This window comes from Oryctolagus cuniculus, chromosome 3 (assembly GCF_051225735.1).
Source record: "Oryctolagus cuniculus isolate XC-2025 breed Fujian yellow rabbit chromosome 3, ASM5122573v1, whole genome shotgun sequence".
In the NCBI taxonomy this organism is placed as follows: Eukaryota; Metazoa; Chordata; class Mammalia; order Lagomorpha; family Leporidae; genus Oryctolagus; species Oryctolagus cuniculus.
The window spans coordinates 146,574,263-146,589,495 of record NC_142869.1 but is presented as its reverse complement, the minus strand read 5'-3'; the positions used below and the strand labels follow the sequence as shown (position 1 = coordinate 146,589,495).

The following is a 15,233-nucleotide window of genomic DNA, read 5'->3' as shown; positions in this document are numbered from 1 at the left end:
AAGCCCTTGATTCTCTCTACATCTGTGCTGTGCAGTGCAGTGGTTATCAGCTACCTGTGGCTGTTTAAATTTCAGCCAAATGAGTTAAAGCTAGTATTTTGATCCTCAGTCTTACTTGTCACATTTCAGGTGCTCAGTAGCTTCTTTGGCTAGTGTTTGTTGAACAGCACTTCGAGAAGATATTTAGCCATTTTTATGTTCCTGGTTTTCTTACTGTAAAGTAAGTCAACCTTCGTTCAATTTCAGTGATAAATATCACAATTTTTTAACCATGTCCCATGAAACATTTCATTCTATGAGTTTCAACTGCTAGTGCTTACTATGCAATGAGAACTAGCCCTTGGAAAACAAAAGTCACACTTAAGATGTTTTCTATTGCATTTTTTTTTAGTATTCAGTTGAGAGAGGTAATATGTTTAGGCTAATATATAAAGACATAGTAATTTTTCTCTTCTAAAAATACTCATGCTGTTGAGCTAATTTTGAGGGTGATGATGCACTCTATGTTTCAGTATACCATATTTTGTCTCTCATTTTAATATCCAAGAGTCCTTGGAAGATTCCCAAAAGATATTTATCATTCTCTGTCATATCTTAATATTTATTTTGCAGAATCTTTCATGTAGAAAAGCTCATGAACACCAATTTAATATTCATAATGGTAGAGAGCAAGGGGACATGTCCCTGTGACACACGGCTGCTCATACAAGCAGAGCAAACTTGTATCCTTTGACTCGGAGAAGTTGGGAACAGAATGACCCCTGAAAGCAATGCATGTTTAACCCTGTCACAGGCATTATGCTTATAAAGAGAAACATTAATTAAAGTGTTGTGATCACCCCGTGGAGGCAGAAGGGACCCCCTCACCCCAGATTTGGCTTGAATTCAAGGATGATTGTGCCTCACGTGTACAGGCGGAGAATTCACAAGCCTAGTTCCTTCTATCCCTGACTGCTTGAACGGTTGTGTTGGATGAGAGTAATGGCATAGATGGCTTTTGTTCACGTTGGGAAATAAGTGCATTGCATTGTTTATTTTTAATCATGTGAGAACAAAAATAACTTCATATTCCTTAACAAGTCTCTTTAGCTGATGGACCAGATCCTTGTGATATGGTTAAACAACCCAGATATCGAAAAGGGCCAGATGTCTGCTTTGACAACAATGTCCTGGTAAGATGAAACTTTTACTGGATTAAAATACTGCCAATTAATGGTCAGCATCCACAAGAATTTAAGGAGATAAGTCGCAATTTTTAACTCAAACTTTAACGTCTTAATCATAGTTTTCCTTATTAACATGATGTACTTTCTGGTAGATAGGTTTTTATTTTTGTCATTTCAATAGTTTTCTTGGTTAGCATATACTTAACAGTTGCTTCTTCTATCTATCCTTCCCACAGAAATTGTACTTTCAAACACAGTTCCAATCAATTTACCAATAATCAAGGTCTAATTATTTTAAAGACTTTGTAATAAATAATAACTTATAGAATATGTTAGTTATGGTATATGTGTTGTCTGCCCTTATTTATATGCCAATCCTGAAGACATGAAAGTTACTTTTATTATAATATTTTATTATTTTGTATTAGTTTTCTGTATTTAAAAACCTGCCATCCAGTTATTGTCCATTAATTTATACTTCTACCTTCTCTTAGAAGGGTTTCTTTATTCTACTAGACATTAGATTTGTATTATTTACCTTAATTATTTTCTCTTTCTATTGTTTTAAGTTAGGTCAGTTACACAGAGTTAATTGGATTAAATATTTAATGTATATTATCTAAAGATGATCACTACTATTTCTATATTTCAGCTATCTTTTCCTAATAAACATTGTTCTGACTTATTACATATGTAATCAGCTTTATATTTTCTAGATTATTTTAATTATTAAGAAAAACTTTATTCTCAGATGGACACAAAAAATGCTCTGCCCACTTTTTTATAATTGATTTTTAAATCCTATATTCCCCCATCTTGTTTCTTCAAGGTATACCTTTGCATTAAGTGTCTTGCACACACATTTAAGCATCCAAACAGAGCACTATCATCTCATGAATGATTTATTCTGAAAAGATGTCAGAACATCTATTGATTTATATGCATTTAGAGGATTATTTATTTATTTAGCTTATGTTTAGCTGCTCTAATATATAGCCACATTTGTCCCAGAAAGGGTAGGAGATTTTCAGTTACATATTATACAGTTAGATGATTTAAGTTAAAAATGGGGCAAAGAAGAAAGAAAATCAGTAGTGACTATTAGGGTTAAACAGCAAAGATGTGTTAGCTAGTAAGTTCCAGTTATCTCCAAGCACTATGGGGATCATTCTTCCTGATAGGAAAAGTGATTCAGAATCTTCAAAGTTGCCCATGCCAACTCATTGCCCAACTGTTAGCACCAGCTTTTTCAGTCTAAAGATTAAACTCACTCAGAAGTAACTTAAAAGGTATAGAAACCCTGTTTATCACCCAAAATATTCTTATCCCAGGAAGCTACCTTTTTTAATCAAAGCATTAAAAAGATTTAACTGATAAAATTTTCCAACAATTCAAGTTCCTGCCCATTTTCTATCAGGTTGTGTGTGAAAGTACAACTCCTGCTCGGTGGCTTGGTGTGCTGGTACTGTGTTGTGTTTCTTTAGCAGTGGAGTATGTTGGTAATGCTTATCTGCTACGGTCACTGTGGTTCTGCTCTGAATGGAGGCTCACATGAACTGCTAACTGCCAGCAAATTGCATGAAATCTCATCTTGTATGTCTTCTTTTCTGTGTTTTCTTTCCTTTTCCTGTACTTGCTACTTTGCCCGTTATTAATAGGATCAACTTATATGCACAACGAGTCGTGCCTGTACCATGATGTCAGCTCCTATCTTCATTTTACTGCAAGTTTTCATGTGGTGTGGATGGTCAGTCACTTTCTCTAATTTTTCTTTGTTTTTGTTTTTGGCTTGAAATTTTATAAAATAACCCATATCCCTAAATTCACAATAATAAATGTCCTGAAACCAGGCTATTCAAATTCCAGTGCTACTGTTGCTTTGTAAGTGGCTGATTTCAAATGGTGTGTTAAGTTTCTAATCCTAAACAGAACATATCATTTTCCTGTATTTATTTAAAAATCATTATTTTCTCTTTAGGTGTTTGGGTATTAATTAAATCAACGTGGAAAAAAATTATATATGTCTCATGATATCACTTTTACTAAAGAATCTTGATGCCAATTATCAGAGCTAGATGTTTCAATTTATGTTCAAAAATGCTAACAAAAAATTATAGGACCATTTTAATTGTTTAAGAACTTCTGAATCAGTCATTCTGATTTTTCCTTGCTTTTAAATGAATCTTGTTTAAAAAACTTCCTGGATTTTTACTCCCCAAATATTGATATTCTGAGTGAAAAGTTTCAGTACAGGTGTTTCTAAGTTCATTTTATTTAATTTGCTTATGTTATTTGCCAAAACTTGTCATTATTTATTAACCTTTTGAAAAAATTCTGAATTTTATAAGCAGCACTAGTATCAAATGTTTTAGGACTTGGATCTCTTTTCATTGTTCTATTTATTGTTTTGAAATTTCTTTTCTGATGCTCTAGCATCATCATGATTGTATTACTAGAACACTGTTGTGTTTTTTCTTCGTTGGTCTCCAGGTATTCATTGCGTAGGGAACCACTAGATGGAGATGTGGCCGTTACTATGCATGGAGGGAGCTAATGAGGGTGGTGAGGAGGGGGGAGTGTGGGTAGCAGAGGGAATATCAGAAAAAAAAAAAAAAAAAGATTTGTTTTGAGATAGTAAAATAATAGTTGCCATTGCTGAAAATCCCTATTAAAGAAAACCCTAGCTGATTTTAAAAAGTAAATGACTGAAACAAAACCCACATTCTCCAAGTACACATTTGTAAAATTAATACATAGGCAGCTATTTAAAATTGATTTTTTGAAGAAGAAACTAAGTAATAAAATTATATGTTTTGAAAATTGTCTCTGTGGTCATAATGTAAATGAACAAACAAGAACATAACAGTATCAAATTATGTGCTGTGGATGAGGAATAGTATAAAAATTAGATACATTTTCACCTGTGAGTCACAAGTTTACTCCATCACAGTATTTTCAGGTAAGACTTACAGGTTACCAAGGAAGGGCAAAATTTTGCAAGTGCTGTTGCCAAATGTCCGCCCCCTTTTTACCTTTATCTTGAAAAATCTGTAATTACCAGCGAATTTTTGAATTTTTCATCTAAGATTCTACTGGTAATATTTTTCTATTTCACCATTGTTGTTTCACAAAATAAACATCAACATAGGCTTGATGGAATGACATCAGTACATTTGGGCAAAACAAATTGCAGGTGATAGAAAGAGCACATCTGGGATTTCTTGACGTCACTCTGTCCTTGAGAAATACTTAGTGATTCATCCCGAGAAGGCAGTGTTGATGGTGTATACTTTTCATTAGCAAAACTTGGTTAGTTATTTTAAAGTACAGGTATGAGTATGGAACAGTGAATCCCATTAATGTGATTTGAGTGTTGACATGATGTCAAAGGAAAGTATTATTTTCTCCAAAACCTTAACTTTAAAAAAAAATATTATGAATAAAAATATTGCCAGGATAGTTGGCAGTTGTTTTTCGCATTGAGGACCAATAAAAGTCAAGATCTAAACTTCAGTGTTAGTCTAGCTGAAATTCACAATTAGTGGTAGATTAGATTCTGCTTACAGGACAAGAGGAAAGATAGTGTAAGCTCCAGAGTAAGTATCTCTAATGCACTTAAAAAATGACTCTGTCTGCATCTAGGGCCCTTGCACTCTGTGCAATCCAGAAAGGGTAAAGATTAAGGATTATAGTTACAAAGCTCCAACCATGAGGACTTCTTTAACACACAAATGTAAAAGTGAGACCTTCTGACACAAGCTTTTGGAGAAACTTCAGTCTTCCTGAATAAAAATAACAAACCTGGGGCTGGCACAGTAGGTTAAAGCCATGGCTTTGTATGGGTGCCATTTCGAGTTTCGGCTGTTCCACTTCCGATCTAGCTCCCTGCTAATGCACTTGGGAAAGCACCGGAGAATGGCTCAAGTGTCTAGACCTCTGCCACCCACATAGGAGACCTGGAAGATGCTCCTGGCTCCTGGTTCAGCCTGGCCCAGCCCTGCCTGTTGTGGCCATTTGAGAAGTGAGCCAGGGTATGGAAGATCTCTTATCTTTGTCTCTCCTCTCTCTGTAACTCTGCCTTTCAAATAAATAAATACTTTAAAAAAAAGAAAGAAAGTGTGGGGAGCAACTCGGACTAGACTAAGTTACTGGAATTAAGACTTATTCTATGCATCTGCTTTCCCACAATATGGCGCTGGGAGAGGAGGAAACAGCTTCTACACAGCTGCCTCCAGTTCAACCAATAAACAGCAGGACCTGCTCCTGATTGGAGGAGAGCAGCGTACTCGGCGTGTGGGTAGCAGAGTTGGGATTGGTGGAAGAGGACTATAAAGGAGGAGAGAGACAACATGCACCAGGAACATCTAAGGGGAACATCTAAAGGGAACACCTGAGCAGCCCCCGAGAGAGCCGGGCCGGCGGTGTGCCGCTCCCCCGCGGAAGTGGGGAAAGTGGCTGGGGGAACCGCCCTTCCACGGAGGTGGAAGGGACGGTAGCCAACCCGGGAAGAACCAGCAGCAAACCCGGGGAGGGCCGAGCAGACAAAAGAACAGCGCAGGGTCCTGTGTCGTTCCTCCGCGAAGAGGGGGAGCGACATAATGGTGCCGTGACTCGGATATGAAGCCTAGGCAGGGTTTAGTGTCGTTCCTCCATGAAGAGGGGGAGCGACAGAAAGAAAAGAACAAGCCTAAACTTTATCAAGGAAGAAAGTAAAACAAATCAGTTCTTTGAGAAATATTGTTATTTTTTGCAAATGCAATTTCTAAAAGTACATTATTGTCTTCAGAAAAATAAATAGTAATCAGTCAGCATTTGGTGAGTTAATAAGTGTTAAGATACTGTGGCAGAGAACAAATTGTTTGGGCATCGTTTTTATTAAAAGAGTTATCGTGGCCAGCGCCGCGGCTCACTAGGCTAATCCTCCGCCTTGCGGTGCCAGCACACAGGGTTCTAGTCCCGGTCAGGGCGCTGGATTCTGTCCCGGTTGCCCCTCTTCCAGGCCAGTTCTCTGCTGTGGCCAGGGAGTGCAGTGGAGGATGGCCCAAGTGCTTGGGCCCTGCACCCCATGGGAGACCAGGATAAGTACCTGGCTCCTGCCAGCGGATCAGCACAGTGCGTCGGCCGCAGCACGCTGGCCGCGGAGGCCATTGGAGGGTAAGCCAACGGCAAAAGGAAGACCTTTCTCTCTGTCTCTCCCTCTCACTGTCCACTCTGCCTGTCAAAAAGAAAAAAGAGTTATTGTGCAGTATCCATCTGCCTCAATAACTCGAGACTTATCTGAATTTGGAAGTTAGCCATGATTTGGTAGGTGTCCTCACTAGTGATTTGCCTTTGAAGGAAATGAAATGACAGCTGTAATTCCCAAAGAGCAAACAACTGAGCCTTACAACCGTGCCACGTTCTGTTGGTGAGATGTATTTCTAAAGTTTTAAATATATCAAAGATGGATGAGCTCTTGCTGATTGCCTCAAGTTCTGTTTGGGGAAAGACAGGCAAGACTAAGGTTCGATGATACTTCTTTAACATCAGTAAATTGGAGAGGTTTGCACTGTTGTTGTTCCTCCTTGAACAAACTAAACCTTGACACGAAGTCACATGAATATAATTATGATTTAATTTTTTTTACTTTTAGCAAGTCATTTAATAAGTAATGGAGAAGGAAAAGTAATAAAGAATTCTCAGTTGATATCTTTATTTAAGAGTCTTTTGAGAGATGTTCCCTTTGAAGAATGCTAGTAAAATTAGTCTATCATATTTTAAAGCCAAGATACATGTAAAATGGCATAGCATTCTTTCTCTGTTTTAATGTGCTAAGCTGAAACAAGATACCAATCTGTTATTTGCTACTATAATAGTCTTTAAAAATAAGTCTTTTACTGGTGTCAAACTCTAGAAGACAGAGGAAATGCTGAGGTTTCTCCCGTATCTGTTCTTTGTGATTCAGAATGTATCTCATGTACTTCCAGAGAATAATTTCTAGTGTCAGTATATGTGGTGGCACCATGCAAACACATGCAAAAACATGATTAGGAAACTGTTTGAACAACCTGCAGATGACAGGGACTTCAAATAACTTATCTACAGGATCACCTCCCAGATTGGAACAGACTTATCTCATCACCACATGGAGGAAATGAAACCCTCCCCCCCCCAAAAAAAATAAAAAATATATATAAAAATAATGAAGATCCAGAGAGAATATTTTTCTTTCCATAACACATTTCTAAACCATAAAGATGTGTTTTATGTTAAGAATTTCCTTGACAAAATCCACCCTTACTACATAAAGGAGTCTCCTTTGCATGCTAATTTTTCATCCATCTAAATAATTATTTCCTGGAACTGGGGACTGCTTGTGGTACTCCTCCGAGTGAGTGTTTCATGTTGGCAGCACTTCTAGCCACTCAATATGTGTGCTGCCTTATTGAGTACCTACTGTTTACTTACCAAGGACTAAAACTGCACACCTATGTATCAGGCCACGCTTCTGAGTGTGAGATACTTGAGCTACACTAAAGCAGTATTTTAAACCTGCAGTTCAGATATAACTGGGCGTCCTGTTTTACACCTGGTTACTGTAGCTGGAGAGAACATCATCTTAGCAAAGAGCAAGACAAAGGTCCTGTTGCAGAGACATCCTGAGTTCCCTGGATTAGAGTGAGTGGTAGGGGAGAGGAGAGGAATGTGGGAAGGTGAAGGTGGAAAGGCAGCCAGACCCCAAACCCCAGAAAGAACACAGGCTTTGTTCAGGACTGTGGATGCTGTTCTGACAGTGATGAGAAATTTCAAGCAGGCATAAAAGGTTTTTATAGTTTTCAGGAGACTATAAAATGGCAGGATAGAAACAATGAGACATGTTTTGCAGAAGTGTAGGCAAGAAATGGTGGTGGTGGCTTAGACCTGAGAGAGAGGGAGAGGTGATGGGTGTGGGGGTATATGTTGATGCCAGAGTTCACAGGACATGCTGATGGCTGATTTGAGATGAATTACAAATGACTTACATTCTTTGGCTTGGTCTGCCACTTTAGAAGTACTTTTTACTGATACTCAGAATAATAATATTTTGGAGCAAGTGAATTTTTTTTTTTTTAACAGGCAGAGTGGACAGTGAGAGAGAGAGAGAGAGAGAGACAGAGACAGAGAGAAAGGTCTTCCATTGCCGTTGGTTCACCCTCCGATGGCCGCCACGGCCGGCGCACTGCAGCCCGCGCACCGCGCTGATCCGACGGCAGGAGCCAGGTGCTTATCCTGGTCTCCCATGGGGTGCAGGGCCCCAGCACTTGGGCCATCCTCCACTGCACTCCTGGGCCACAGCAGAGAGCTGGCCTGGAAGAGGGGCAACCGGGACAGAATCCAGCGCCCCAACCGGAACTAGAACCCTGTGTGCTGGCGCCGCTAGGTGGAGGATTAGCCTAGTGAGCTGCGGCGCCGGCCAGAGCAAGTGAAATTTTAAATCTCCATGAGAGATCCAAGTAGTGATCTGGAAGTCAGAGAAGAATTTGGGGCTAAAGATGCAAAAGAACGAGTTATTAGCAAATACATGAAATTTAAAGCTGTGATACAGGGTGAGGTGACCTACACAGAGTACACATGAAAAATAAAAAGAGAGAGCAAGCGGACCCCTGGAAAAGTCTAGCATTTAGAGGGCATGACAAGGAGGAGCTCAAGCCAAGGAGAGTAAGACTGACCACAAACAACTTTCCAGGAAAGCCAGAGGAGTATGTTAACCAAAAACACATGACAAAATATATTTTTAAAGAGTTATTCATTAGAAAAACGGAGTTACAGAGAGGGGGAGAGAGAGAAAGTGAGATCTCTCTGTTCCCTGCCCAAATGGCCGCAATGGGCCAGACCAAAGCCAGGAGTTAGGAACTGCATGGTCTCCCACGTGGGTGGCAGGGGCCTGGCCAGAGCACTTGGGCCATCTTACCAGGGGTATTAGTAGGAACTGGATCGGAAGTGGAGTGGCCAGGACTCAAACTGGCACTCAGATATGGGACGCAGCTTAATCTGCTGTGCCACAGAGCTAATCGCCATGAGAAAATGTTTCAGGGAAAGAATGCTATACATTGTAAAATGCTCCTGAAAGGTAAAATAGGAAGAGAGCTAAGAACTGTTTTATGATTCTATTTAGATTGAGGAAATAAGCTTTTGAAACAGTAACATTTTCCTTCATAGATGCTTTTCTTCCAGTCTTGTCTTTAACAAATGAAATAGGAGTTCTACTGCCTTAAAATAAAATTCAAGACAAATTTTTTGTTTACCAGGTAGCAGGTGTGGTATTAAATCCCAGAGAATACAATGAGCCAGAGTTCTTACTGTTTAGATGACAAGCTTTGTAAAATAATTGTGGGGAATGAAACTTCATGTGGCCATGCATTCATTTACTATTATTTTGGGTCTTGAAAGGTGCACCTTGGATTAATGAATTCCTAACATATGTTTAAGAGGATAACATGTGAGGTTTCTTAAAATGTAACCCACTATGTTAAAAGGAATTAGGGGATGTAAAAATGTTACAGAGTAAAGAATAACTTTGCATTAGAAGGGAACCAAATGAGCCACTACTACATTGGCAAATCCAAGTGAGGATATTCATTGCTACTAGTTAATGGTTCTCTAAATAAGATACACCTCTCTTTTTAGCTTACTTCTTCATTTTAAATACATATTTTCAAAAGAGGATCCTTTCATTGTTTACGGTTCAAATATGTCACTCTTTAATTCTAGATAGAAATCCAGGGGCTACAAATGCAGTATGTGATCACCTTAGAAATGGGATATAGGAGAAGTTCATTTCTTAAGCAAACTGTTCCTTCTGGCATATTCTTCCTACAATCACAATTCTTGGAAATATGAAACATAGTATTAACTTTTATTTTTATGTCTTACATTTAGTAATATATAGAATTTTTGTTACTATGAAATTGTTTTACTTAAAAATGATATACTCTTATTACTCAACGTTAACACTTATGATTAAGGCATTTTCTTTCATAATCATCTAGTCTACAACTAAATATTTAAAACACTTGACAAATGCTGCTATGGAACTTGCTTTGTCTAAAATTGCTGAACAATAATATCCAAGACACTATCATTTATTTTTTAATTAAAGCAGTTTTGAAAGGTAAGTTTAGAAATGGGAAAAATAACGGGTTACTCTGGAAATATCATACTAAATGACCTTTACATTTTTATTTTTTTCTTTCCAATAGGAGGATTATACTGACTGCGGTGGGGTCTCTGGATTAAATCCTTCCCTGTGGTCCATCATCGGGATACAGTTTGTACTGCTTTGGCTGGTTTCTGGCAGCAGACACTGCCTGTTATGACCTTCTAAAACCAAATCTCCATAATTAAACTCCAGACCCTGCCACAACATGATCCCTCCGTTATGTTAAAGTAGGGTCAACTGTTAAATCAGAACATTAGCTGGGCCTCTGCCATGGCAGAGCCCTAAGGCGCAGACTCATCAGGCACCCACTGGCTGCATGTCAGGGTGTCCAGTCCTGAAACTTGTGTGAATGCTGCATCATCTATGTATAACATCAAAGCAGAATTCTATACGTGCTCTCTTGGCAAATCTGGGAGTTTGTTGTTGCATTGTTGGTGATCCATGTAAAAGGGCTCCCCATCCAGTTGTTTATGAATCATAAGAACTGTCTTGATTTTGACCTGGAATTTTGACTTGCTGCAATTCTACCAAGAAAATCTATTAGGGGAAGGGGGAGGTTGTTTTTGCCTTCACTTCTTCTGTTAAAAGTTAATTCCTGCTTTGAGTGGTTAGTGACTATATATAACAATATAATATAAAGAGAGAGAATTAACATTGGACTGTGGATATATGAATAATGGCTAATTTTGTACCAAAAAAAATGCCGTGAATAAAATGCCTTATGAAGAATGGCTTCTCTGCCAAAAGCAAAACACAATTGATGACCAATTAAATTTTGGTGGAGTAACGAATTAATGATTGAAATAACAACTAAGAGATTATTAAACTAAAGGTGCTTGAGGGTACAATTTGAATATGTGACGTATTTCCTCATAAATGTAAGCCCTTAAATGCTTTGATGTCACGTTCCTTTTGTTCGCAGTACAGTTAGGTAGTGCTAGCCAGATATTTAAAGATGCTATAAGAAAAGCCTGTTGGGGGGAGGGGAAATGTTTTTCTTGTGACAAATGAACTTGGGTTACCAAGGGTATTTGCATGATGCTGCTGCTATTTTAACTTTTCAGTTTGTTTTTCTCTTACTGTAGAGTGTAGTCCTTTGAAAAGTTAACTGAGTGACATTATTGTTATGTAAGAATCTGAACCTTGCAGTGTAAATGCACCTCAGTCATCTTCTAAAATGTTGTTAAACTACTCTGAATATACTGTGCAATGTAAAGTGCTGAATGATTGGGTTAGGTAAATGGTGAAATGAGAATTAATGGATTTTATACAGATTCGTGCTTTTGCCTGAAAACCTATGTACAGATATTTTAAGTACATAAATCAGATTTGACACATTTATTTTTTGAAAAGCACATATATGTTCTCAAAGAAGGTTCATTCTGGGTTTCCTCTTTGTTCTTTTCAACAGTAGCATGGACAATCCAAAAAGCGCTGCTGCTTGTGCCCCTCCACTTTAAATTCTATTATCATTTGACAGAAATTTCCATATAACCTGCTGAGGGTTTTACAGTAATCTGAACAAATAGGAAACCTTGAATCTATATGTATGCACATGAACACTTGATTGTGAATAATAAAATTTTTTTTATACAGCCTCAGAGGTGAAAATGGTTAGCGTAGTAAATCAGATATTTCATTACAGGTTGACATGATAGCAGAGTATTACTTATGCTTTTAAAAATTATTTTCAGGAGTAAACAGTATTTGAAGAAGGAGTAAAAACAACGAATGTGTAACTCTAGCGTAATGAGTAATTTTACTGAAGGCTGAAAGTATGCAGATTTTTTTATGGTAAAATGCTTTTTTTTTTCATCTTTTGAACATGCCAAATAATTGGTGTGTATAAATGCTGGAAATTTTCTTATATATCATTTTTAAGTCAAAGTTATTAACATTATCCAGCATGCTTTAATATGCTCCACATATCAAAGGTAGAACCAATTCTTTAGCATAGTTGAAAAGATATATTTGTTTTGTCTTTAGCTTTACATACATTTGTAATTCCCTCCCACCACCAATATGCCCTAGATACCATTTGTGTACATCTCCTTATTTAAGATTTTTTTTTTAACTTAAAATGGGGTAGGGGGTAGGGAAAGTGGAACCACTTTGCCAATGATTGTTCTAAGAGTTGACATCAGTTACCATTTCTAATGCACTGTCATGATTTTGTAGTCTCATTCATAACTGGTATCAACATTTTAGAAGACACCAAAGTGATAGAAAAGAAAAATACAGAACTTCTCACTATATTGACTATATGTTTAAATCATATTGTTTGTTAATTAAATATTTAAAACTTATTGTAACTTTTGCTAGATTTTTAAATCATTGAAGTGTTGAGAAGGGGATATCAAAACAAAAAAAAGATAGTTTGTGTATATAAATGACTCACATTAAAACAATTGAATTGCTTCCAGCATACAACAGACTACCTTAAAATTATGTTTAAAGTCTATAAAATATATTTTCATGGGTAATGTCAGTTATATAGTACGTTTCCATCAACTGCATTATTGTTATATTAATCATAGTTAAACTTGGCATCTCTTGACAGAACCCTATTTGACTTCTGTTCCCATCAAAATATACTTATATGCATGAGTCTTGCTATAAACCTCTATTTTCTGTTATATGATGAAGTTATATCCTGTGACAACCATGTACAAGGAAATAAATGGGGTAAGAACATGCTCTCTGCCTAAAAGTTTTTCTCATGACTGATACTGAGTCCTCATGGCTTTAGAATACTTTTTTGGAAGACAGTAATACCCATCCCATCAACTTGTTTTTAAATTTACCACTGGTTTTCTGTGAGTTCTGTTGATAAGAACTATAATTCTATCCTATTATTAATATTGATTCCCAAAGACAGAACAAGAGATCAATAAAAAAGGTCTTAAACTGTTTTCACTTATTTAATTTTTGCTATATTCATGTAGGCTAATGCAGTTTGTTACCAAAACACAGTCAAAATCAGTCTTGCATTGATGTTAACATTTCACATTAATGATTTCTTTGTATTTTCTTCATTTGAACAACCAGCATTACTGCCAAACACCAGTCGTGGTCCATATTTGTAACAGGTTTTTAACATGACATAGTTAGCAAGTTTGATTGAAAAGATTTTTAGGTCCTGGGCCTTTAAGATTTTGGTATGATCTTTTTTCATGTTTCTAATGCTTGAGGCGTTAGTGCTTAACTTGGAAAAAAAAAAACAGTGTTGCTGCCATTTGTAAGTTTTCCTATAATATTCCTTTTATTAACTTTAAACTGGCCTTATGGGGTTCAAATAGGCAGTATCCCTTTTAAGTGACCTTTGCAACCCAAGTGTTACTTGCTTATTTGATGCTCTCTTGTATGTTACATCTCATTTAAATCTTCGTATTGTCTCCACCAAAGCTCAAATTCTGTCTTAATTTAAAACTCTTAAGCTGTTCCATTAATCATCTTAGTTGACATTAAACTGTCTGAAAGTAGAGTCAGATCTAGTGAGACAAAATGGATGTACTTTTTTAATGTAGAATAGAAAGACTATCTCACTCAAATTTCAAATATTTTATTCTCATCTGGAACCTGTATTGTTTCTCCTAGCAGAATGTTAATATTGTTAATATTCAATGTACATTTCTGTAAAGAGCAAATCAATAAAATGAAAATATCAAATGCTGAAACATTGCAAGAGTTTTGAAGAATTAGACAACTCCTACTGATGGTTTCATCTACTTCATTTCTAATTCACGTAATTATCTTGAAGAAATTCCACTGAGACTAATGGGATACTGTCTTGCATAGATGCCAACTGAGTTTCCAGTGTGACCTGGCAAAGCTGTCTTCTCGTGCTGTATGAGTGTTGGATCATGCTTTTAGAATACTTTTATTGAAATGCTCTGTGTGCATTCCAGTGAAAGGCCAAGTGGCTTTTGTGAACAATAGATCTCTTCTCCCCCTTTATTATGTTCTCTTGACACTTTTGTGGAAATTAACTAGCCTGATAAAAAACATTTTGTAAAAATTTGTATAATACTGTTATAAAAATATTTATAATCCCAGAAAATGTTGTGTTAAATCTTGTGCAAAAACAGTATATTCAGAATAAAAGTTTATCATTTAAAGTCACCACACAGTTTGGGTCTTTTGCTTTTTTTAAGGTCAACTTGAAAGATACAGAAGGCTGTGTCATAAATATTTTTTATAAAAGCAGGCCTTTCAGGGGAAAGAATTCTGGTTTGGGGAGATAAAAACCTGGGGTTGCAGAGTGTTTTTTATAATTGCAAACCTCATCTCACAAACCGCTGCGCTTGTATTTCCTTGATGTAACTCTGACGCTTCTCACTGGTGCCCTCGGCACTGCAGCATTTGGGAACGTCAGTCACACCTTGAACTTCGATTGTGAGAAACATTTCGTAGGTAAATATGATGTTTACGTGGATCTTTAGAGACCTTGGGGGAAATACGAAAGTACTTCAAAAAGTTCATGGGAAATGGACTTAGATGTTTATTTTGATGCAAACAAAATTGAAATCCTAACATGGTTTTTTCACAATATGCATTTTTCACGAATTTTTGAAGACCCTTCATATTCATGAATTTAAAAAAATGCACCAAAAATAACAACTTTGAATTCCATTTTCTAAGAGCTTTCTGAGGACCTTCATAGTTTGAAAGAAACAAGGTAGAATTTCTGAAATCTGCATATCTTTCATACATCTAACATCTAAATATTTCTATCTTATAGCAAATAATGAGACAATGAAGTGTAAGAAGTCCCCCCACACACAAAAATCTGTTGGGTTCTGTTTATGCCAATTTTTGGTGCAATCAAGTACAGGCTAAATCTGTTTTCTTTGTCTGTCTTGGAAATCCTATGGGAGTGAGCAAACATA

General features: G+C 36.9%; 1 protein-coding gene across 8 annotated transcripts in view; it reads left to right on the top strand.

Moving 5' to 3' along the window:
• Nucleotides 1-14,466, top strand: part of CACNA2D1 (calcium voltage-gated channel auxiliary subunit alpha2delta 1) — a 516,209-nt gene extending 501,743 nt beyond the window's left edge. For 7 of the 8 annotated variants that reach the window (XM_070069807.2, XM_070069805.2, XM_070069806.2 and 4 more), the window contains 3 exons: nt 613-722; nt 1,090-1,172; nt 10,385-14,466. In XM_070069807.2, the coding sequence (XP_069925908.1) occupies nt 613-722; nt 1,090-1,172; nt 10,385-10,501 (310 nt within the window). In that variant the 3' untranslated portion in view covers nt 10,502-14,466. 8 annotated transcript variants of the gene reach the window in all.
• Nucleotides 14,467-15,233: the final 767 nt, after the last annotated feature.